The 25261-nt window shown below is 31.5% G+C and overlaps 1 protein-coding gene across 2 annotated transcripts in view; it reads right to left on the reverse strand.

The window, feature by feature from the left end:
- GABRA2 (gamma-aminobutyric acid type A receptor subunit alpha2) overlaps positions 1-25261 on the reverse strand; it is a 134645-nt gene that overhangs the window by 15360 nt on the left and 94024 nt on the right. For both annotated transcript variants that reach the window (XM_051964038.1, XM_051964037.1), the window contains exons 7-9: positions 22319-22462; positions 21236-21388; positions 4800-5002 (exon numbers count right to left, since the gene is read on the reverse strand). In XM_051964038.1, the coding sequence (XP_051819998.1) occupies positions 4800-5002; positions 21236-21388; positions 22319-22462 (500 nt within the window). The remainder of the gene's footprint in view (positions 1-4799; positions 5003-21235; positions 21389-22318; positions 22463-25261) is intronic.

Raw genomic sequence — 25261 nt, forward strand, 5'->3', positions numbered from 1 at the left:
CACATATGCATGTGACTAATACACCTGACAAAAACTTACAGTTGCTCTCTAAATGCATATATCAATTCTGGAAGAAGGCGTACATATCAAGATACTTAAAATGGAATGGAAGTGTTGACATAAATAATAATATATTGGGAAATGAAAACAATAAATGAAATACAATGGAAATGTTTAAAATGTTGAGAAGACAAATACATCAAATTGACCATACTTTTTTCAAATGTTTATTTGATACTACTGTCTTAGGGCATAATTCTAGAAAGTTGGAATAATTTTAGCAATATAACACAATTTTCAAGTTTTATTCAATATTTTGATATTTATCCCTTGTTAGTCTAAAATGCTCAGATATTTTGAACTTATTCTTTCTCATGACAGGCTTTTTTTCTCCAAATTTGCACCTTTCTGACTGACATTCTTACTCCATTCCCATCCCATCCTCCCTTTCTTGAACATATATCACACCTTGTCCTGTATATGGGAGATTCTATCACAGAAAATTAAAATTTTCAGCTGATTTAATGGGTGATTCCTAGCATGTGATATTAAAAACAAAAGGGAAGCCGATCAGATGTGGCTGATCTCCCAAAAGGGAACAGCTCTGTAATGTTTGACAATCCAAGTATATTCACATTGAAATTGGAGGGATGTCAATTTTTCTTGTGCAACAAGAGAACTGTACGGTTTTGCACACATATATTGTATCTAGGATATACTATAACATATTTAACATGCATAAGACTGCCTGCCATCTAGGAGAAGAGGTAAAAGGAGGGAAGGAAAAAGTCAGAACAGAAGTGAGTACGAGATAATGTTGTAAAAACATTACCCATGCACATGTACTGTCAATAAAAAACTATAATAATAAAAAAGGAAAGAAAAAAAAAAGAAATTGGAGGGATGCTGAGAACCTGATATGAGTCTGGCATCATGTGAGATTACTGATTGTTTCCTTTTCCTGTTATGTTCAAAAGATCACTCACTCAAAGCCCTAAAAATGATCTGTTGTCTGTCATGGATATATAGTAAACTCCAGAGATTTTTTCTTATTTTTTTTATTTTTATATTTTTGGCAGTGATATCAATATAAGTTTGTTTCTTCTTCTTTCCTCCTCCTCCTCAGGGTTCCAGGCATTCAAATTAAGCAAAATGACTTTCTTTGAATGAAATAAAATGCAGCAAAAGTAATCTCTTCTTTTAAAGCTTTTAGAAGCATTGATAATGGGATGGAATTGCTACTGTTCCAATGAAGACCAAAAAATTCAAATGGAAGTGGTAAATCCTTTCACATAAGGAGAAAGTACTTTTTTTTTTTTTCATTTTTGAGGCAATCGGGGTTAACTGACTTACGCAGGGTCACAGAGCTAAAAAGTGTTAAGTTTCTGAGGCTGGATTTGAACTCAGGTCTCCTGATTCTAGAACCAGCGTACTATCAACTGGGAAAAATTTTTATTTGCTAGGTATATATTTACATATAAGTAAAATTATATACGTACAATTTTTCAATGATTCATTAACAGGAATTCTTAACCTGTGGCCTGGAAATTTGTTCCTAAAAATATTTTGATAATTAGTTTGTTTTGGAATCCAGAAGTTGACTTTTTTTAGATTTATTTAAAATACTTTCAGAAGGGTTCCATTGGCTTCACTGGCTTGGCAAAGATGTCCAAGAAATAAAAATAGTCAAGAACACCTACCCTAAGAAAACCAAGCTGTATGACCTAAGGCAAGCTACTTGATATCTTATCGCCACAATCAATTATCTGACACTAGAACTATAGATGAAATATTGATATGCTTCTATGGAGAACTTTTCCTATAGGCGTAAAAACTAGGTTTAGAACACAGCAATTATATGAATACACACGTACATGCATGCACACATGCATAACATTTGGAGATACAACATTAAGAAAAATTATAAATACAATGACATTTATTTCCATTCATAAGATCACTTGTATTGATTAAAGTATATCAATATGCAATTCTCTTTACAAAAGTCCTTGACTAATTACTTGAAAAGGTCATTGACCAAAGAGAGCAAATCTAATAAACATCAATGAGAGAAATTCCATCAAGGTATTTTGGTATAGTTGCTAAATAGTATAACTCTAATAACAGTGCTAAGCTTCTCAAAGAATTGCAGTTATTATTAATGGAAATTGATTTTTTTTGTTAGTAATCTAGTTAAGAAGTAGCACATTTCCAAGATATCTAATAACTACTCATTACTCAGACTGTAAAGCACAGTGCAATATGAGAGAAAAATTGCATGTTGAGAAGGCCTAGAAACACACATGCATGCACATATACATGAGCATGCAGCCATATACATAGACACAATGAGAGAGAGAACTTTCTAATGAGATAGTTTTTCTTTTCCCTTCAGGTTTATGGATTTTTATAATAATGCAGTAAATTATTTCTGATGCACCATAGTTTGTACGAAAATGTTTGCATTGTAATACACATGCCTTATTACAAACACATTTTTCCCCTGTCACATTTTAAATTTCCATTCCAAATTCCCACCCACACTCCATTCCTTTCATCATCCACTGAGAAGACAAGAAGGTTGAGTGTATGTGTATGTGTGTGTATATACATATTATGTGTGATGTATGTATGCATATAAGTTTACATATAAATGCATGTATACATACAAACACATATAATGATAATTTTTCAAATGGAATATACAGAATACATTTTATCATTATTTCTTATTTTTAAAAGATCTAGAGCTATTAATAATTTTAATATTAATTAGCTTTTCTTAAATGGATGAACCTTTTAAAATGAAAAAAAAAATGCCAGAGAAATCTATTTTTACCATAATAAGGAAGAGGAGTTGAATGAAATACTGCACAAAAGTCTCTAGGAGAGTAGCACAAGAAGATTTCAAAACAATTTATGCACTTATTTTAAAATTTTAAATCTATTTCCAAACTTTTTTTCTAGCACTTTTGTGAATTGTTAACTCTTGGGATAGTTTATTAACATTTGTTCTCCAAGAGACTCAATTTTAAGAGCATTGATTGTTGCAATAGCTTTAGACCAAAGAATAATTACATTTTTGCACCTTTGGTTACATAAATCTCATCATGCCTACTGTGTCTCCTGGACATAAAAATATGATTTTGACTACTATTTATAAAATTTTCGTATGATTATAAAAAACATCATTATAACATAATATATTTAACTAGTTCAAGATTCTGTTTGTCTTCATCTGTTCTACAAAGTCATCAAAGATCAAATAATATGCTTGTAGATTTTTTCCAACTTAGAAAAGCAAACCAAAAAAAGACAGGGAATTTTTCTGACATAGTACAGTATGGGTTAAGGGAATAATTGGCAATAAGATAAGGATAATGGCTCGATAAATAGAGTACCAGGTCTGAAGTCAGAATGACCTGAGTTCCAATCTGTACTGGGGCATGTACTAGCTGTGTGACTGGGCAAGTGACAATCCTGTTTTTCTCAGTTTCCTCATCTGCAGAATGAGGTGGAGAAGGAAATGGCAAAAAGTTCTGGTGTCTTTGCCAAGAAAGCCTCAAATGGGATCACAAAGAGTCAGACATGAGTGATGTGACTGAACAACAACAAAGATAGGGGAGAATAAACAAAATTTGTCCTGCCTGGTATTCTATCACATAATAAAAGCGATTTCCTTCTGATTTTCCTCATCCTTCTCACATAACCAACAAATTATATTTCATTTAGAACACTAGCATTTATTCTCAAACACAGATGTGCCCATACTTCATTATCCTGTGCACCTAGGTAATTTTATTATTTAAAACAAAAATAAAAAGTAAATATTCATCGACTACTCAGTCACTAAGAATATTCTTTCTTTAATTCATTGGACTAAAGGAATTAACATTTAAAGTTTTTTTCATTAACAGTAATAACTAACATTTATGTAGTGCTGTCCATGTGCCAAATACTATATTCAACATTTTGTAAACATTATAAACAATTAACATTTACTTTAAAAATAGGAACAGTGACTAAACTTGTAATTTCATTGAAATAGAGAACTTGCATGTCTATTCTCTCTTTTGTAAGAGAAAAACTTCAAAAATATCTGTAAATCTTCTTTAAAGCTTCAGAATAATTTTTTTTCTGATACTTCTTTCTCCTAAATCCTAACTTAGGGCCTAATACTCTAAGACTCTAAGCTAAAATAGTATTATTTTATTTTCTGATTCATTTAAAATCTCTCTCTTTTCTCTCTCACTCTTAAATTCTCTCTCTCTCTCTCTAGGGCTTATAAACATGCTTTAAATGAAACAAAAATAATAATTTTTGTAATTTTAGTATCTGCTATATCCTTATGTGCATATAATTTATACATTATATATACACATATATATGTGTACATGTATATATACACATACATTTGTAGATGTGTCTATGTGTATACACACATACACATATGCATAGACATAACAGTCTTTGTGTATATAGATGCATATTTCCACAGATCTGTGATTTCACATTGATTCAAGTGTACTCCTATATAGAAATTCTCTCAATCCTCAAAAATCAGCAGCTCCTCTGACTTATCATTTCAGAGGAAACTCTGTGGAATTGTAATGTGAGTGCATTGTTCAGAGACACTATCTAGTATGTCAATGGAAAAATTTTCCTCAGTTGCTTTTGACTATAAAGTCAGACCTCTATCCATTATGAAACATGCTTTTTCTAAATTTATAGCTGGCTTTATTTGGGCAAATTTGGGGTTGCTATGGCAAATTATTAATTTAAAGGTAACTGTCACTTACCTTGTCATTGACCACACTCTTTCCATCCCATGCCCAACCTCTTTTGGTGAAGTAATTGACGGTAGCAAATTCAATCAAGGCCGAAAAAACAAATGCATAGCAAACAGCAATGAACCAGTCCATAGCTGTTGCATAAGCTACTTTGGGGAGAGAATTTCGAGCACTTATGCTCAGTGTTGTCATGGTCAGGACAGTTGTCACTCCTAAGGAGGAAAATGGGGAGAAATCACAATATTAGCATCAGATTTCCTTAGATTTTTTTATCCTATTTTAAAATGAAACTTCTTTTGTTCCCTTTAATATTTGGGCACCTTATAAAGGGGTTATCCTTAGTTATCATGGACATTAAGTATGTATATTGAATACATAACTGTTCTAAAACACTGGAAATCATTATCTGGCATTTATTAATTACCCTAGCAATCAGCACTGAGGTGCTAATATTTGCAAATATAAAGAAAGAAAAAAATAAATAATGAAAATGGAGTACATCATGTCCACCATATAAAGATTTACTTCTTTTCTGAGTGTAGTCTAGCTATACACTTAAACAAACATGTGAGAATGGATTTGATTTTTGTGCCTGAAGACCAGGCATTTCAATTGACCTCTTGACATTATTTTTAATGAGAAATGCCCTGAGATACTTCCCACTGACTTATTAATCAAAGACCCCAATTATGCCAGGAAATAAGAAAATCCAAGTCTCCACAATATTGGTCATTATAGAAATGCTATAAATATATTAAGCAAATTTGAGCACATGATACAGCTAGAAATCATAGAAGAGGATTTCTGGGTTGCATTTTTGGGAGTATAAATAGAATAAATTAGAAAAAGAAAGAATACTTTTTTTAAAAATAGTGGATCTTAAAAGAGGAAGAAGAAAACAAAGCCTACTCAGGAAAAAAAAATAAATTCCCAGCTTTCAATAAAATATAATTTAATAATCTTGCTCATTTTTAAAATCATGTTTCCTTTGGGAGAAGTTTTTTCCATATTGGTCTTATAGAAGAAGCAACATGGTAATGGAACAATACTTCTCTATATGGGTTGTCATGGACTAGATGTGCAGTTAACAAAACCAAAACAAATCTGAAGCTTTAGTTTATAATAAATACCATTTTCAATTCTGGAATTCACATTTATTTAACACTTTTAAAAAATAATTAAATTTTATATGTTTGCCAAATTAAATATAAAAATGACTTTAATAGGCTTTTAAAATTGAGTTCCTAATATTCTCCATCCCTCCTTTACTCCTGTACCATTGAAACGATGTGCATTTTCTGAATTTAGACCCCATCACTTCTTTCTCTGGGAATGAATAGCATTTTTTCATCACGAGTCCTTCAGAATTTTCTTGGATCATTGTATTCCTGAGTTAAGTCATTCACTGATCATCATGCAGTATCATTGATACAATATACAATGTTTCCTGATTCTGCTTATTTTACTTTGCATTAGTTCACATAAATCTTTCCAATATTTTCTGGGATTATTTTGCTTGTAATTTCTTATAGCAAAATAATATTCCATCACAATTGTATATAACAACTTGTTTAATCATTCCTCAATTGATGGATATTCCTTCAATTTCAAATTCTTTGCTATCAGTAAAAGAGTTGCTAAACTGCTTTTGCAAATTTAGATGGTCTTCCTTTTAAAAATTATTTTTGGAGGTACAGACCTAATAGTGATGATCTTGGTCAAAAGATATGCAAGGTTTTATAAACTTTTGGAAATAGTTCCAAATTGCTCTCTGGAACGGTTGGATTGGTTAACAACGCCACCAGCAATCCATTAGTATCTCAATTTTCCAACATCTCCTTCAACATTTTTTATTCTACTATTCTGACTTATTAGTCAATATGATAGGTGTGGGCTGGTAATTCAAAATTATTTTGATTTGCATTTCTCTAATCAATAGCTTTGATTGCTTTATCTAAAAACTTTATTTCCTTTGATAATTTATCAATTTAGGAATGGCTATTATTTCCAGAAATTTCACTCAGCTTTTGACATATTTTTGAAAATAAGGTCTTTGTCAGAGAAAATTGCCATTTTTTTTTACAATTATGATTACTATGCATTTCCCTCTACTGTATTTTCCTTTTAATTATGCTTTGTTTTTCCTTTAACTTTGTCCATTATAAAAAGTGTTTTGCTTCTGACTTTTTTTTCTGACCTTCTCACCCCCATCCTCTCTCGTTTTTATCAGTGCCTCTCCTCCTATCATCTACTTCTCCTACTTCTTTGTAGGCATAAGATAGTTTTCTATAATGAAGTAAGTGTGTATGTTATTCTGTCTTTCAGTCAATTCCAGTGGGGGGGAAAAAACTCATGCACTTCTCCCCACATCTCCATCTTGCTCTTCACTGTAAAAGCTCTTTTATGTCTGTTTTATGTCAGATTATATACTCCATTCTTCCTTTACCCCTACATCTCCCATTTTTTTCTACATTCATTTTTCTAACCTTTAATATTTTAAACGAATCATCCCATGATATTCAACTTACATGATTGGCATCCATCTATGTATACTTCTTCTGACCACTTTAATAATGAAACAGTTTTTTAGAAATTATAAGTATCAGCTTATGTAAGAATATAAACAATTTAACCTTATAAAATGATTTCTCTTTCCTGTTTATCTTTTTTGATGATTCTTCCAACTTTGTATTTGAAAGTCAAATTTTCTATTCAACTCTGTTTTTTTCATCAGAAATTAATCAAAGTCCTTTATTTCAATAAATATCCATTCCCCCCCCGAAAGATTATAATCATTTTTTCTGGATGAGTATTTATTGTAATCCTTGATCATATTCTCTCCAGAATATATAGTTCAAATTCTCTCATCTTTTAATGTAGAAACTGCTAAATCTTATGTTATCATGACTGTGCTTCCATGATATTTGAATTGTTACTTTTTGACAGTCTCTAATATTTGGCTGTAATACTTTTAAGAGATTTCATTTTGGTATCTCTATCATGAGATGATTGGTGAATTATTTCAACTTTTGTTTTATCCTCAGGTAATAAAATATTATGGAAATTCCCCTTGATATTTTCTTGAAAGGTGATGCCTAGGCTCTTTTTTGATCATGGTTTTCAGGTAGTTCAATAATTCTCAAATTATATTTCTTTGATGTATTTTTCAGGTTAGTTATTATATGATGAAATATTTCACATTTTCTTCTATTTCTTTATTCTTCTGATATTATTTTATTGCCTCTTGATATCACATAACATCATTCATTTTCATGCACCCAATTCTAATTTAAAAGAATAATCTTCTTCAGTGAATTTTCCTTTTTTTTATTATAACTTTTTATTAACAAAACCCATACCTGGGTAATTTTTTTATAACATTATCCCTTGCACTCACTTCTGTTCTGACTTTTCCCCTCCCCCAGATGGCAAGCAGTCCTATACATGTTAAATGTCTTCAGTGATATTTTCCATTTGGCCATGTTTGCTTTTTAATGCATTTTTCTCTTTTGATTTTAGTGTGTTGTTTTTTACCATCTGACTCATTCTATTTTTAAGGGATCATTTACTTCAGTAATTTTGGGTCTCCTTTACCAAGCTCTTGCCTCTTTCATAATTTTCTAACATCACTCTCATTTCTCTTATTAAGTTTTCCTCTACCTCTATTACTTGATTTTCAAAATACTTTTCTGAGCTCTGTCAAGGTCTGGGACCAATTTATGTTGTTCTCTGAGTCTTTGGATGTGGCAGTTTCAACTTTGCTATCTTCATTTGAGTTTATATTTTGATCTTTATCACCATAACATTTTTATGTAGTCAGGATCTTGATCTATCATTTGCTCATTTTTCCCACCTACTACTTTTTTTGTTAGCCTTTTTAACCACATAGTGATAGCTCAAACACAATTTGTACATTCTAAATTCCAAATTTTACAATCATTTTAATAATTAATATGATTGTTGAAAGAATATTGCTATGGCTGTGATTTAAAGTACAAGTCAGAAATATCAACTTGAAAATGTTTTTTTTTTCCTCACCAAATCTTCTGTAGCTCTATTAAGGTCACAGCACAATATGACATAGTGTTAGAGCTTGTCCAAACTTAGAAAGATTCCCTCAATATGTAGCCCTTGCTTGGTATCACCTACTTTTGTATTAAAGGGACCATTAATATGATGGTGAGTCACAGACAGTATTAATCATGTCTACAATGAGGTGCTTTTGTGTTTTACAGTGTCTTAAAAACACAAATATGCTTTGCCATTTGCCCTTTGTGCATAGAATTCCAAACATAATATCTGTATACTTAGGGGCCAAATAAACCCAAACCAAGGTATTTCAGACATCAGTTGCTGAGATCTTCCATGGCACAATCCCACGAACATTTTTCAAATCGAATATTTTTTCATGAAGCTCGAGTTGATGCACTGAGGTCCTGAGCACATGAGGCTAAATAGTAATTGGACCAAACTCTATTAATATATGCTTGGAGAAACAATGGCCCCCCGCCTACTCTTTGTGCAAGTTCTGATGTATGTATAGAAATGACGTAGGGACGATTTGGGTAAGTGGAGAGAGAGGAGTGAGGGGGGCAGGGGAGGGGGAAGGGAGAGAGGCAGAGAGACTGCTGGCAGGGTTCGTGTGACTGCCGCTCACAGTCCTATTGCCAACCCCCTTCACCTCCACAAAGAATAAAGATCGAAGATTTTCCCTTAACCTGAATTCCTGACTCTGGCTGATTTTAAAATATGTGGTCATCACATTTTCATTCTTCTGATCTGAGTCCTAGCCTACTTCTAAGTTTTCTTGATATAGAAAATTCTCTCACATGTTCTTTTGTGCTGCTACAAAATTTGTTTGGTGAACTTTTTTAAGTTTTTGAAGTTTTGAAAAGAACTCTGACAAATCCCTACTTTTTCCCTGCCATCTTTGCCCTGTCCTCTTAAGCACTTTCTATGTAAAAGGAAGTTACTTTGCAAAGTAAAAAGATAGACCAAATTTAGAGAGTTTATAATCATTGGGTTTGGAGGAAAATGGAGAAAATATTGACATATACACAAACAAACAGATACCTATGAACATGAGAAAAATAATTGCATTGGAAAGATACATTACATTGAAAATTGGAATAAAAAAATTGAAGAGGTAGAGATTAGTCTCAGGTGGCTAGGAGGAGTGGTGAGCAGGGCAGGCTTCATTGTGGTATATCATTATGGCAAAATACCACAGTAGAAAATCAACTTTTTTTGTTTCTTTCTAGAGTGTCATATATAATTTAGAACCAACTACTTCTTCTTTTTAATAATTAACATTTCTAGGCACTGTGGGGAACATGAAAATAAATAAAATGATCAAGAAATGTACAGTCTAATAGGTAGCCTAAGAGTATATATCATCAGCACAGAGCACAGACAAGAGAGCAATGACAGTACCTCTTTCAGGATCACACAACCTTGGGAGCATATATGTTATGAAATATATACATATGATATATATATAGTATAATATATATATATATATATATATATATATATATATATATAATATATATTTGTGTGTGTGTGTGTGTGTGTGTGTGTGTGTGTGTGTGTACAGATACACATCCAGAGAGAGACAGACAGAGAAATAGAGAGAGGGAGAGAAGCAAGAGAGAAAAATATATGGAGTCAGAAATTACAACAGTGATTGTGGATGGAATGAGCTCATTCATAAAACAAAAGCAGATAGAAGAACAGATTAGAAACCAAAATCCATTATTCTGTTTATAAGAAATACATATGAAACAGAAAGATACATATCATTAAAATAAATAGCTGGATGAAAATCTACTATACTTTAGCTGAAGTAAAAAAAGCAGAGGTGGCAAGCATGATTTTATATAAAATTTATATAAAATTCAAACCAAAATAAACCTAATTAAAAGGTTTAATTGGGAAAACCACATTAGGGTACTTTGAAGTAATACAAAAAAAAAAAATATAACATGTTTCTCTGATAAAGATCTTATTTCTCAAATGTATACTGAATAGAACTTAAGTCAAATTTATTTTTTTAAAAAAGCCATTCCCCAATTCATCAATGGTCAAAGGTCACAAACATGCATTTTCAAAACAGATCAAAGCTATCTGAAGTATATGAAAAATATTATATTAATTAGAGAAAAGGAAAATAAGAAAACTTTGAAGTATCACGTCACACATCAAAATTAACAAATATTGGAGGGGATAAGGGTCAACAAATGAATTGTTGATAGAGAACAATTCTGGAGAATTGTGGAGAATAATTTGGAACTCTTTCCAGGGCACTATACAACTCTATATATCTTTGATCCAACAATATCATTACTAGGCCCATATCTAAAAGAAATTAAAGAAAAAAGGAAAAGAGCCTATATGTGCAAAAATATTTATATCAGGTTTTTTTTTTTTTTTTGTGGTGACAAAAACTTAGAAATCAAGTTGATCTCTCCAATTGGGAAAAGATCGAACAAATTGTGGCATATGATTATGAGGAAGTAGTACTGTATTATAAGAAATGACAAAAAGATGTGGTTTAAGAAGAAAAAATATGTCAAGAACTATATGCATTAGAGCAAAGTAAAGTGAGAAAAATCGTATCATTGTTCACAGTAAAAGCATTGGTGCAATGATGATCAACTGTGAAAGATGTATGTAGCTACTCTGATCAACACAATGATCCAATATAGTTCCAAAAAGACTTTTAAAAACACTATGCACATCCAGAGAGAGAACTGATGTCTCTGAGTACAAATTTGAGTATAGTTTTCTCATTTTATTTTTCTAGCTTTTTTGAAATATGACTAATATGGAAATGTTTTTATGATTTTACATGGATAGTTGTTACCACATTGCTTGTCTTCTCAGTGGATATGATATGACACTGAGGGAGAAAGATAATTTATAAATTAAAATTTTAAAATAAAGAATGCTAAAATAAATAGTAAATGTGAATGTTAACACACACACACACACTCATTCCTAAACCAAAACCTCCAAATCCTAATCTATATAGCTGTGGGCTCAAACCTTTTTTTCCCCCTGAGAATGGGGTGATGGCCAAATTGGTTTAATATATAAAGACAGTTCAGAAGTTCTATACATTTTTGTCATTGTTATTGTTGTTCAGCCTATTTTTCTGTAGTGTCTGATCACTTTCAGGAATTTCTTGGCAAAGATATCAAAATTCCATTTCCTTTTCCAATTCATTTTAGAGATGAGGAAACTGGGGAAGATTGAGTAAAGTCATATATATCAGAGTCACATAAAGTCACACAATGCCATTAAGTATCTGAGACTGGATTGAATTCAAATTCAAATTCAAATAGGTCATACACACTATCCCTTGTGCCACCTAGTTGCCATCGGGACTTCACATACAATTCATCCAAATTCCTAGAACTGATCAAAATTTGAGAGAGGAAAAACAAAGAAACAAAATTTTGGATCTGGATCATGGATGAAAGGTCCTTCACATTTCCCAAAAATTTATAGGTATTCAAAGAAGGGAGAAAAAGTCAAAAAGAAAAGAAGCAGAAAAAAAAAAAAAAAACAGAATGGGAAGAGTATTGGAAGGGTTATTGGGAAATACCTTAATAATCTTAAGGAATACATTTCCTTATTCAGCAATTTCTCATTTTTTTAATGTTGAAAGGTCTTTTTCCATGCTATATTTCCACTAAATAAAATGCAATTGCAGTAACTGAGCCCTCTGCCCTTGAAGTAATTTGAAATTGGGATAAATTTTGAGGACCTAAATCATATACAATCACATTTAAATAAAAGAAGATCACATAGGACTGAAAGTAGTTTTTAACTTATTCTCTACAGAGAAAAGATCAAGAAAATCTTAACTAATAATTGAATTTGCTTTTGATCTGGATTGATTTTGCTTTAACTAGTAAAATTATGCTCTTTGGGTAAAAAACAAATTCACTGGGCAAACCATCAAATGGAATAATAATGACAACAATCATCTTAACAGTTGAAGAGGAAGGAAGAAAGGAAGGAAGGAAGGAAGGAAGGAAGGAAGGAAGGAAGGAAGGAAGGAAGGAAGAAAGAAAGAAAGAAAGAAAGAAAGAAAGAAAGAAAAGAAAGAAAGAAAGAAAAGAGAGAGAGAGAAAGAAAAAGAGAGAGAGAGAGAAAGAAGAGAGAAAGAAAGAAAGAAAGAAAGAAAGAAAGAAAGAAAGAAAGAAAGAAAGAAAGAAAGAAAGAAAGAAAGAAGGGAGAAAGAGGGGGGAAGAAGAAAGAAGAGAGACAGAGGAAGGGAGAAGAGAGGGGGGGAAGGAAAAAAAGGAGAAAGAAAGAAATGAAAATAAAGAAAAAGAAAGTAGTTAAATGATATCTGAATCGTTTCTTTGTTATACTTATGCATCTTATTTTAGGAGCAAATGTCAAACAAGTGAGCTGGTTTATATTTTAACTTATAAAATGAACTCCTTATGAGCAGGGATTAGTTTTTACTTTTCTTTGAATTTCAAGTGCTAAGCACAATGGTCCATGATAGGCAATTAATAAATATATTTTATCAATTATTATGGTGCTCAAAAAGAATCTAATAATATAAAGAACATAGGTACTAGATTGGAGTCAGAGATGCTGGATTCAACTATTAGCTTTACTACTTTCTAGCTACATGACCTTGGGCAAGTACATTACTACTTCTTTCTGCCTTTCAGTTTCCTTATACATAAAGTAAGGACAGGTAGTCTCGATTAGAGATGTACAAAAGCATGACTATTGGCAGCATGTATTCCATAAGGTTTCTTTGTGTAGCTGAAAGAGATTAACATGTAATTAGGAAACATTTAACAAAATAAATAAAAATAAAATAAAACATAGATAATGTTAAAATGTGGTTTTCTAAATATGTACCCTCCATATACAATTTAGTTTCTTCATTTCTATTTATGTTTGACAACACTAGTCTAGATGATCCTAAAGGTTCCCCTACACATCAAAACCTAAAATTTTATGTTTCTTAGATGAAAATATATTAACAGTAATAATAATGTCACATGTCAATATTGTCTTCTATCTTTTTTTCTCATCACTGTATTGGAAGGATATAGAATGTGGAGAAACAAAGAAAACTAGACAGGTCAGAGAATATAACAAAATACTGAAGAGAACATTGCAATGATACCACCTACTGGCTACTGCTACAAGCAAAAATCAAAAAAATACTGCAGTCGCAAAAATATCACACTGCTTTTCTTATTAATTTTCTATGGCATATTATAGCTTAATTTTGCAAGAGTGCAAAAACAAATCTTTGAATACTAAGGGAACATTTGGATTGCATTATATAAGGTTAGAAAATACTCAATTTATATCCATTAATCTACAATCTATAAGTTAGTTAAGCACTGGCTTGTGTTTTGTTTTTTTTTTTCTTTTATATGAACTGTGAAGAAAGGGCTAATGTCAAATATTTGAATGTACTTTAAAAGCTATTTCCAAACAGATAATTAATATGTTAATTACAACCCATTCTGATCAATTCATTAAATGCCATTTTAATTGAGTTGAGTCTTTATTAGCAATGTTGCAATTCTTACATAAAACAACAAAAATGTAACAAAAGCAAAAATTAACACTATATAATTCAAATATCTCTTTATTCTGACTGTTCTGTGTTTTATCAAGATATATTAGGGAAAAGATGAAATATAGTATTCTATAGATAATACATTATAAATTATTATTTTGAAAAATAACAAAAAAGGGAACATTGAAATAAATGTTAAACTTGAAAATAAGATTAGAGAAGACTTTATTCTTTGCTACGATACAGAATTACGAACAAGAATAAACATGTGTTCATATGTTTCCTAAGTATTAAAATTTAATATGTAACCTTTAGCAAAGGGTATAGTGAGGCAAAAAAAAAAATCTCAGAACAGTTAACATCCACTTCTTTGTTATTTAGAAAGTTAAAATTTTATTCTCACTGATTAATCATCACTAGCTGATTTTAAAAAAAATCACTTAAAGGTGATGAATCTTTTCTTCTCGATTTCTTAACTTGCATAGATTAATTCCAAATGAGGAAAGTTCAAACATGCTTAATGATACAGGGATCAATTACAAACTATTTGTTGCCTCTTGACCAAGAAGTCTTAAAATCAGTATATTCAATATATGTTCTATCCAATCACTTTAAGTTTGAATCTTAAAGTAGCTTAAAGCCAAACTTCAGGATTTAAACACCAGCTATATACATATAACCTCATGCTTTAATATTTTTGAGGGGTGTTGGGGATGGTTTATTGACAGAACTCATGCCTGGGTAATTTTTTCCCATGCTTTAATATTTTTTAAAAAATTGGTTTATGTGTAGGGAATGACCCACAATGATTAATTTCAGTGAATTTTAAATGGTCATATTTTTATTAAAATAATAATTTTTTCAATTGCATCCTAAAATAATAAAAATCAGCCTTATTGATTAGAACTCAGCCAAAACAATTTTGAAACAACTGATATCCCTACCTTTGAATTAATCATCTATAAGTAGATATTTCCTTGATCTTTAAATTTACATCATGTATGTCCCACTCAGATGTCTAATTCTAGCATGAAGGTGACCCTGCAGTCTTAAAAGATTTGACAGAGGAGTCAAAGATCTGACAAATCCTTATGAGCTGAAATGGCCTGATGAAAAATTCTAGACCTGCTGTGAGAGAACTTGCCTGAGGACTTACATTTCATCCAAGAAGCAAGAGGGATTCACTGAAGATTATTGAAGAGGAACAAGACATTAAAGTATTTTTAGAAATTATTTTTGCTCATATTTAGACCAGCATCTTATAATCAATACATGTTTATTAATGAAAATTCACTGATTCTTCTTCTAAGTATTTTATACTCCGTAGATGGAAAGGGATAACTCAAAAGTTCTTATACAATCTGATTCTAATTCTACCTCTGTGAAGGAGGTAGATTGATATTGAGCAAATCAGTTAACAAATGAGAGCCCCAGTTCAGAAATATTAATCAACAGATTACTTGAAAAGTGATAACTTAAATCAAACTGTGCATATCCTTTGACCCAGCAGTGTTACTACTGGGATTATATCCCAAAGAGATCTTAAAAGAGGGAAAGGGGCCCATATGTGCAAAAAATGTTTGTGGCAGCCCTTTTAGTAGTGGCAAGAGACTGGAAATTGAGTGGATGCCTATCAGATGGAGAATGGCTAAATAAGTTATGGTATATGAATGTTATGGGACATTATTGTTCTGTAAGAAATGATTAGCAGGATGATTTTAGAGAGGCCTGGAGAGACTGATATGAGTTGATGCTGAGTGAAATGAGCAGAATCAGGAGATCATTTTACACAGCAACAACAAGACTGTGTTGATGATCAGTTCTGATGGAGATGATTCAAACTAGTTCCAATTGTTCAGTGATGAAGAGAGCCATGTCTACCCAGAGAGAAGCCTGTGTACTGAGTGGAGATCACAAAATAGCATTTCCACACTCTTTTTTCCTTCTTTATCCAATTTTTCTTGTGCAGCAAGATAAGTTATAAATATATATACATATATTGGATTTAACATATAATTTAGCATATTTAACATGTATTGAACTACCTGACATCTAGGGGAGGAGGTAGGAGGAAGAAGGGGAAAATTTGGAACAGAAAGTTTTGCAAGGGTCAATGTTGAAAAATTACTCATGCATATGTTTTGTAAATAAAAAGCTATAACAAAACAAAAAAGAAAAGTGATAACTTTTTTTTAAGTTGTGAAAATTTCACATATTTAATGTTCTTAGGCATGTGGAGATGATGATTTGTGTTAGAGGAGAGAAAGTGCTTTATATTCATAAATCCTTAAAGTAGACAACTCAGTTCTAAAAGTATTTAGTAAACAATTAATACTTATAGTTAGAAGTGTTTATTATGCAAAGTATTTAGTAGTGGGGAAACTAAGTCAAATTTAAAACACTACTAGCTGTCAAGGGAGTTATATTCTACTGCAATATTCACACAAATAAGAAAATACAAGATAAATCGAGCACAGAGAAAACCCTAACTAATAGAAGTGTCAAGAAATGTGTGAGCCTTTAGTTGAGTTTTGAAAGAAATCAAAGATTCTAATAGGCAGAGGTAAAATGTGATGACCATGTTAGCATCCTGGATACTTTAGAATCAGCAGAGTCAGGATCAGCAAAAGTCCTTGATCTTTATTCTTTTTGGACGTGAACGGAATGGCTATAAGTGAGAGGAATCGCAACACAAATTCTCCAGGAATGACTCTGGCTTTCTCATTCCACCCCCTAAATCCTGCCTCAATCTCCCTATATGCCAAAGAGATTAAACCTGCACAGAGTAGTGGCACGAGGCCATTCTTTCTCCAAGCATATGCTAATAGAGTGTTGTCCAATTGGTAATTAGCCTTAAGTGCTCAGACCTCAGTGCATCTACTCATTTTCAGCCCATTACAGTAAAAAGGCAGTGCATCTAAGAGGAAAGACTGAAAGACTAAAAGGAAGGTTGTGGTGAAGGGAGTGAGGGGAAAGATGAAATATCAAATTCAGAAAATAGAAAGTAGGACTATGCCTTTTTGGTTTCAAAGTGGACAAAGGGCAGTGATTTGAAAAGGTATGATGGAATCGGAATATAAGGAGCTATCAGTGCCAAACTGACATGTTTATATTTTATTCTAGAGGCAAGAAGGATTAAATGACAATTCTTGAGCAAGGGAAAAATGCTGAAATTTATTCCTAAGAGCTTAAAACAACATTTTGCAAGTAGGCACTGTTTATTTAATGAAAACATTGGGTTTTTTTTCCCCTAAATAAATTATACTTTTGTCAGTCTTAGTTATGATTAAGTAATTCAAATCTCAGTTCTTAGTTTATTAATTTGTCTAATTAACTGGTTGATTTACATCTGGCTAATATTTCCAGTTCTTAATTTCTATAAATCTATATGGGTCCTTTGAACAATCTAGCATATGGTACCTTTATGTTCTAGATCTTATGATAAATTCAACTGAGTTTGCAACAAAATATAAAAAAGCAAAAATTAAAATGACTTAGGGAAATGCAGTTATATTTTTATACTATCATAGAGCACTTAAATATTGAGACCTAGAATTAGATGCATTCTAAAATGTTTTTTTTTTTTTCCTACCACAGTGGATTCCATAGTCTAGGTAAAAAGCAGGCTCTCTCTCTTTTTTTTTTTTCTGCCCCTCTCTCTATATCTCTGTCTCTCTTTCTTTTTAATAGTATTGATTGAAAGTACCTTATTTTCAAACTAAATAAATCAGTTATATACTTTTCATTTAACTCCAAATTTATGTTGTTGTTTTTTTTTCAAATTCTAAGGGTAACTATGAAACCTTTCTCTGTCTCCTTATTCCTTTTGAACTAAACAATATTTTATATTTATATAGTACTTAAAGGTAATTACATATTTTACTTACAATTCCATCTACTATTAAGGACAAATATCATTATTATCCCTTATCATGTTTTCTACAAAATTAGATATTTATCTTATACTTTGCTTTTCTGATTGGCCATCCAGATCTCTGATATTATCTTAGACTAATGGAATCTTTTACAATCCCTGTAATCAAGAGGTGATAAGGTTGACACAATTGTGAGAACAAAACTAGGATTTCAGAGCAGTCTAATTCCAGGTCAATCACTGAGTCAATTTAGTAAATGACTTCTCTGTGTCTTCTGAAAACTGGAAATAATGCTTATTCAAAATCTCAGAAGAAATATGTCCTTCTTTCCATACTTTAGAATGTCTAAAAGCAAATGATACCAGGAACAGTGTTAATTTATGTGCTGTAGGTATGACTATAAAATGATAAAGAAAAAATAAAATTTTAGAACTAATCTAAAACTCCATTCTATTCTATTTCCTATTTGTAAAAATGAACAGATCGCTTAGGAATGAAAGAAAAAAAGGGAATATCAACTACTGAGTCTTGGAAAATAGAATGTTTGGAATGGGAAGAGCTTCAGAGATCAACTGGGTCAGTCTTTTGATGAGAACATCAGTACCAGCACTTAAACTTTATTATAAAGCAGTAATTATCAAAACTATCTGGCACTGGCTGAGCAATAAGAAGTTAGATCATTGGAACAGGGTAGATATTTAACATACAATAACAAGTGATTATAGTAATTATGTGATTATGTGCATGACAACTGTAAAGATTTAACTTTAGGGAAGAGAATTCATTATTTGGTAAAAAAAAAAAAAAATTGTTGAGAAAACTGGAAAGCAGGATTGGGTATAGACCAAAATCTTATACTTTTTATCAAGATAAAGTCAAAATAGATACATTCCCTTGTTTTAAAGAAATATATCATAAGTAAATCAGAAGAACATGGAGCATATTACCTATCAAACTTATAGATAGAAGAATTTCTGAATAAATTACAGATTGCAGAATATTGTGAGATATAAAATGAATAATTTTATTACATTAAATTATAAATAAATTTATTTTTAATATAAAATATTATTTTTTATATAAATATTTTTTTCAGATTTCAAAATTTCAAATAAAATGTTTCAAATAACAACAATGTGGCCAAGATTTGAAGGAAAGAAGAAAATTGGGGGGCGGGGCTGGATATATTGACAGATAAAGGTCTCATAACAAATATATAGAAAACTTTGCTAAATTTAGCAGAATATGAATCATTTTAATTGGTTTAATCAAAACTATCCATAGGTATATGAAAAAATTGTTAAATCTTTATTAATTAGAGAAATGAAATCAAAACTTTTTTTAGATATCATCCTACTCCTTTCAGATTGGCTAATATGATAGAGGAGGAAAATACAAATATTGAAGGGGAAAATAGGACATTTAAATATCACTGATGGAATTGTAAAATAATCCAGTCATTTTGAAGTACCTGGTTTATGCCCAAAGAATTGTAAATTATTTTAATAAATGCTATAGACTTAACTAAATACCCATGTAGATAGCTAGTTTCACCTCTGAAAACACATATTTAAATGCATTTGCATATTTATGCACATATATATATATACACACAATCAGTGAAGGCCAATTTTAAGTAATGTGTACATCAGAATATATTGTATAGGTATGAGCTAAAATAAGTGCTGTATACTTAAAACATCTATAGTCCTTCTGTAGAAAAAGAAAATTTTCTTTCCCCTTTTAAAACATTTTACTTGGATTCCTTTGAACTCTAAAATCCTACATTAATTTACACTCTAAGTCTTTGCCACCAGTTACTAAATCTCCACTTATCTCTTCAAATCCTCATCCTACATGGCCATCATGGTAGCTGAAGTTTAACTATCTTTAAATACAGTAGGGGTCCTGTAACTTAAACAAAAAATGAAGTAGATTATGAGTCTGATTCGATCTTCCCAGGGAAGAGTGCCAGGCCAGTGAAGATTATAGTAGTCAATCCAACAAATGTTTATTAGCAGTTTATAATTATTTTGGGTTCTGTGAAGGATGTAACCAAGTCATTGTCATTTTCTCTAGGGCTGTGTGATGCTTTTCAGTTAATAAAAGAAGTTTGAGACATCATACGTATGAAATTTGAGGATGACATGAAACTGGGAAGGAATGTTAAAATTTAATTTAGGTGATAGAATTAGTATCCAAAAAAAAAAAAAAAAAGATTTGCAGAAACTGGAGTGTTATACTCAAACAAATATTATAAACTTTAATAAATGTAAACGGTAATCTTCAGGTTCAAGTGCATCAATAAAGAGGATGGGAATTATATGTGACAGAGGCCTGGGTTTTTGCATAATTTCAACATATATAAAAGATAAAATGGCAATCTCAAAAACTAATGTCATATTAAGTGACAACAGTAGGAGTATTATGTCTAAATGATGACAGGTAATAGTTATGTTTCCCACCCACTTTAACTTGTCAGATTATATCTGGAACATGATATTCTGTTCTGGGTATGACATTTTTAATGAAGCATTGAAAAGCTTCAATAAGACTGTTAGACGGTTACCAAGATATTGACTTCTACCAGGATTGACGGTTTCTCAGTGATATTATGGGGGGGATTTGCTCTTCTGGAAAGGATGATATTACATAATATTCCAAATCCTTTTTGCCTCTGAGGTTCTAAGATTATAAATGTAGAATTTTCTTTGTCCTAAACACGAATGTTAACACTGTCATTCCTATAATTCATAGTGCCATCAGATTGTTTTCTATGCCAAGGACATGTCTTCAAATGGATACTCTATGTGGATGCAGATTGTTGCACTTCAACACAGATACATTAAGAGATGATCTTTGAAAGTTGTTATGGACAGAAACATTTGCCCTTTTGCAGTCCATTGCAATGAGTCTATTGATGACTTGATGTAACAATGTACTAAAATATACATGAATACTGGCATGCATCTACAATTCAATATGTCCCTGAGATAACTCACCAAAGACAGTTCTTGCAGGCACTGATTCTCGATTCAGCCAGAAGGATACTTGGGAGAGAATGACTGTCATGATGCAAGGGAGATAGGTTTGAATGACAAAATAGCCAATTTTTCTTTTCAAATGGAAATGGGCTGTCATAACTGTGTATTCACCTACATGATAATAAAAAAGAAAAATTCATTAGAAAAGGAAAAAAAATCATTGAAAAGAATAATATTGTCTAAATAAGTTGAACACTTGGAAAGATCTGAAGGTATAAGAGAAATTACAATGTAAAAATAAATCCTAACTGTAGCACATTTTAAATGTGAATATACCACTTTGTATCCCAATCGTTTTTTTTTTTTTTTTAACTGAGACAAATTTAAAATTTATGAAGAATTTCTGAGAAGACATACAAACATTCACTATTGTCTGTACTGTTTTCCTTCAGAGGTATGACTTTTGAAAGCAGGTGTGTCAAGTGCCTTTCTCTGATGCTGAGGTTCATTTAGCTCCTCAGATTTCTCCACAAGCACTGGACTAATATTGGTCCTAACTCTGTTTTTTGAATCTAGAACCTTAAGCACTGACCTCCAGTCACAGCATGGTGTTACACAGTTGATTTTTTGACCTAATTCTTTTACTTTTAACCCAAATATCAACTGTGGGATTCCCAATGTTCTGTCAGAACTAATTCAGTTTATTCGGTCCTGTTGGGATCCTTATGTCAGGCTTCTCTATTCCCTAGGTTTTAATTATTGCCAGATGTAAGCTAATTAACCCTCACAGCTGTCTTCTCATAGATTATTGTGCCTCTTAGCCAGAGCAGCAGCTTTTCCACACTACAATAAAAGGCCAAAGATAATTATCTAGAAATCAGAAATTGTACGTGCAAAAATTATACAGAAACAGAGGAAAATAGAAAAATGAAATGAGAGGGGGAAGTAATGAAATTTTCGGGCAAAGAATAAAATGAACTTTTGGGAAAAGAAATTATTGCTATTTCAACAAACTATATATTTCAGCCAATAAATCATCTTTCTGGTATCCCACTGTGATTCTTAGTCGATTGATCTTGTACTCAGATATGTCTAACTTGCCTGTACTAGATTTAATTGTCTCTTTTCCAATTGTTTGGCCTAGAAGATCATACTGATTTAATCTGGATCCATCTGGAGCAACCTGCACTGAATCAGATGCATTATAAGTCCAAATATAGGTGACTTCTGAGGTTGTATATGCATCTGTAAAAGAAAAGAATAGAAGAATACAGCTTGTGAACTTTTTAGAGAATATCCTGAGCACGCAATTTCAAGGATTACTGATGGAATATTAAATAAATATACTTATCATCCATGCTGTTTTATAGGAAAATGGTATTACTACAATTAAAACAACTGTAGTAGGGGTTGCATGAAAGAAACTAACTCAAACATGACTGTACTTTTTCTCTCTTTTCACAATTCCCACATATTTATGCATAGTAAGTTAATCTTACTGTTCAACATGTAGATAAAAGATAACTTTAAATTTGGAGGACTTATAAAAAAATAAACAAGAAAAAATGTCCCTATTATCAAATAGATATAACATGTGGCTTTTGCAAAGCCAGCATAAGAACTAATATTGTGTCCCAAGTATTCTGGTTTGTTGAACTAAACGTAAGCTGGTTAGGAATAATTAGTTGGCAGGAGAGACATGTTGCTTGTAATCAGCATAATGGAGAGGAATTTATTGCAACACACAATCAGAATGACAGCTATGTCACAAATGGCATTTCTAAAATCGGTGCTTTAATCCTTCTAGAGTTCATTGGATGACTAAATCAATGAGAATAGAGTAAGTAAGTAAATATATAGTATTTCCCTTTATTTTTCTTCCACATTCTGTTGCATGATTTTGGCTAAAAACAAAGTGAAGTTGTTGCATCACCCACTATTTTGAAGAACTCCATTTTAAGACAAGTGTAGCCAGTAAGATTGTTCTGAGAACCACAGACCATCGACTCATCTTCCAGGATAGCTGCTACAGACATCAGATAGGGAAGCAACTATTGTCAAAAGACAACTTTGTCTCTCAAGTTACACAGTGGCCACAGCTACTGAACACTCAGAAAAATTTTCACCAATAAAGCCTTGGGCACTTTTAAATGGCATAATACCAAAAACTGATATGGTCTTACTAAGGGAAATAACATGAAGATAATGTATTACCGTCTGCTCATCTATTGTACTAAAAGAAAAATGGGGCCATTTCATTTGAGTTATAGCTAAAATCAAATTATGCATTGTCTGCTTCTATTAGATTATGTGCTTCTTGAAGGCAGGGACTATTCTGCTATACTTATTTAGTTTCATCTCTCACTGCTTAGCTTAGTACTTTGCACAAAGTAAGAACTATATAAATAATATTTTTCATTCTTTAACTTGACCTACATGTTCCTCATGTTTTAAGGGTACTACTTCTCAAATTTCCACTTTTGAATGAGGAGAGAAATAGTTGATGTTAAATGCATTTTTTCTTATATAGCCATGGAATGATGTATCTTAAGAAGCTATTTATAAATAAAGATTTTTAATGTCTCCACACTTAGGATCATATTGATTAAGTTATATAATAGTCACTCTGTGATGTAGTAAGCAATTGTTTTCAATTCATCAATCTAATGACTCTTCTATGGGGAAATATCAAAAGTAAGTTTTATGACATGTGTAATTATTCCTAGTACTTCATTTGATAAGCCAAATAATGTCTACTTTTCTTAGAATCGAATCTAATCTAAGTTTTCTTAGAAGAAAACTTCATGGTTCTCACTGCCATCTATTTTCAAAAGGTAGCTATGTTTGATTATATAAATAACATAACAGCATCAGAAAGAATTCACAAAACTCACCATGCAACTTCACACCTTTTAAAATTGGATTGAGTGGAGTACAGTCTAACCTCAAAAATGAAAGGGGTATGCTCCTGAAATCATTGCAGTCATAAAAACACTCCATATTGGAGATGTTACAAAAATTCCTTCAGACTGTGAGGAGCAAAATCTCCAAAAGGATACAGAGGATGCTAATGATGATAGCTGATAGTTTTTATTATTTATTTTAATATTATTTAAAAAATTTGAGTGTGAGAATCTAGACCTCTCTCCAACTCTTCTCCCAACCATTAAAGCAAACAAGAAGATACCACTTAAACATGTAAAATTATGCAAGGTATTTCCATATTAGCTGTATTTGGGGGGGAAGCAAAAGAAAGTGAGAAAATATATTCCAATTTATACTCAGAATTCATTTTCTACAAATAGATCACAATTTTTTTCATTATGAGTCCTTTGTATCAAACTGCCTTAGATAATTGATCAGAATAGCCAAGCCTTTCACAGCTGATTATTCTTATAATATTGCTATTTGTATACAATATTTACCCAGTTCTTCTTACATCACTGCATTAGTTCATATAATATATAGGTATTGACATTTTTTTCCTGAAAAGGCTTTTCTCATCGTTAGTTTTTAATACAATAGCACTCTAAATAATCATATGCCACAACTTGCTCAGCCATTCTTCAATTAATGAGCATCCCCTCAATTTCCAGTACTTTGCCACAACAAAAGAAGTGAGTGCTATAAATGTTTTTGTACATATAATTCCTTTATCCTTCTTCTTGATCTATTTGGCATATAGAGTTAGGAGTGGTATTGTTGGAGCAAAGGATATGCATGGTTTTATAAATCTTTGGGCATAACTCCAAACTGTTCTCTAGAATTGTTGGATAAGTTCACTACTCCATCAGCAATTCATCGATATACCTATTTTTCCTCACATATATCTCTAGCATTTGTCATTTCTAATAAATATAAGGTTGTACCTCTGAGTTCATATTCCTTGTTCATTTATCAATTGAGGAATAACTCTTATTTTTATTTTATTTAACATTTCCCACAATTACATTTAAAACAATTTTTACATTAGTTTTAATTTTTTTTGAATTCTAAGTTCTTTCCCTTTTCAGCCCCCACCATTAAGAAATCACATCAAGTTAT

Source organism: Antechinus flavipes, chromosome 6 (genome assembly GCF_016432865.1).
Source record: "Antechinus flavipes isolate AdamAnt ecotype Samford, QLD, Australia chromosome 6, AdamAnt_v2, whole genome shotgun sequence".
Taxonomy (NCBI): domain Eukaryota; kingdom Metazoa; phylum Chordata; class Mammalia; order Dasyuromorphia; family Dasyuridae; genus Antechinus; species Antechinus flavipes.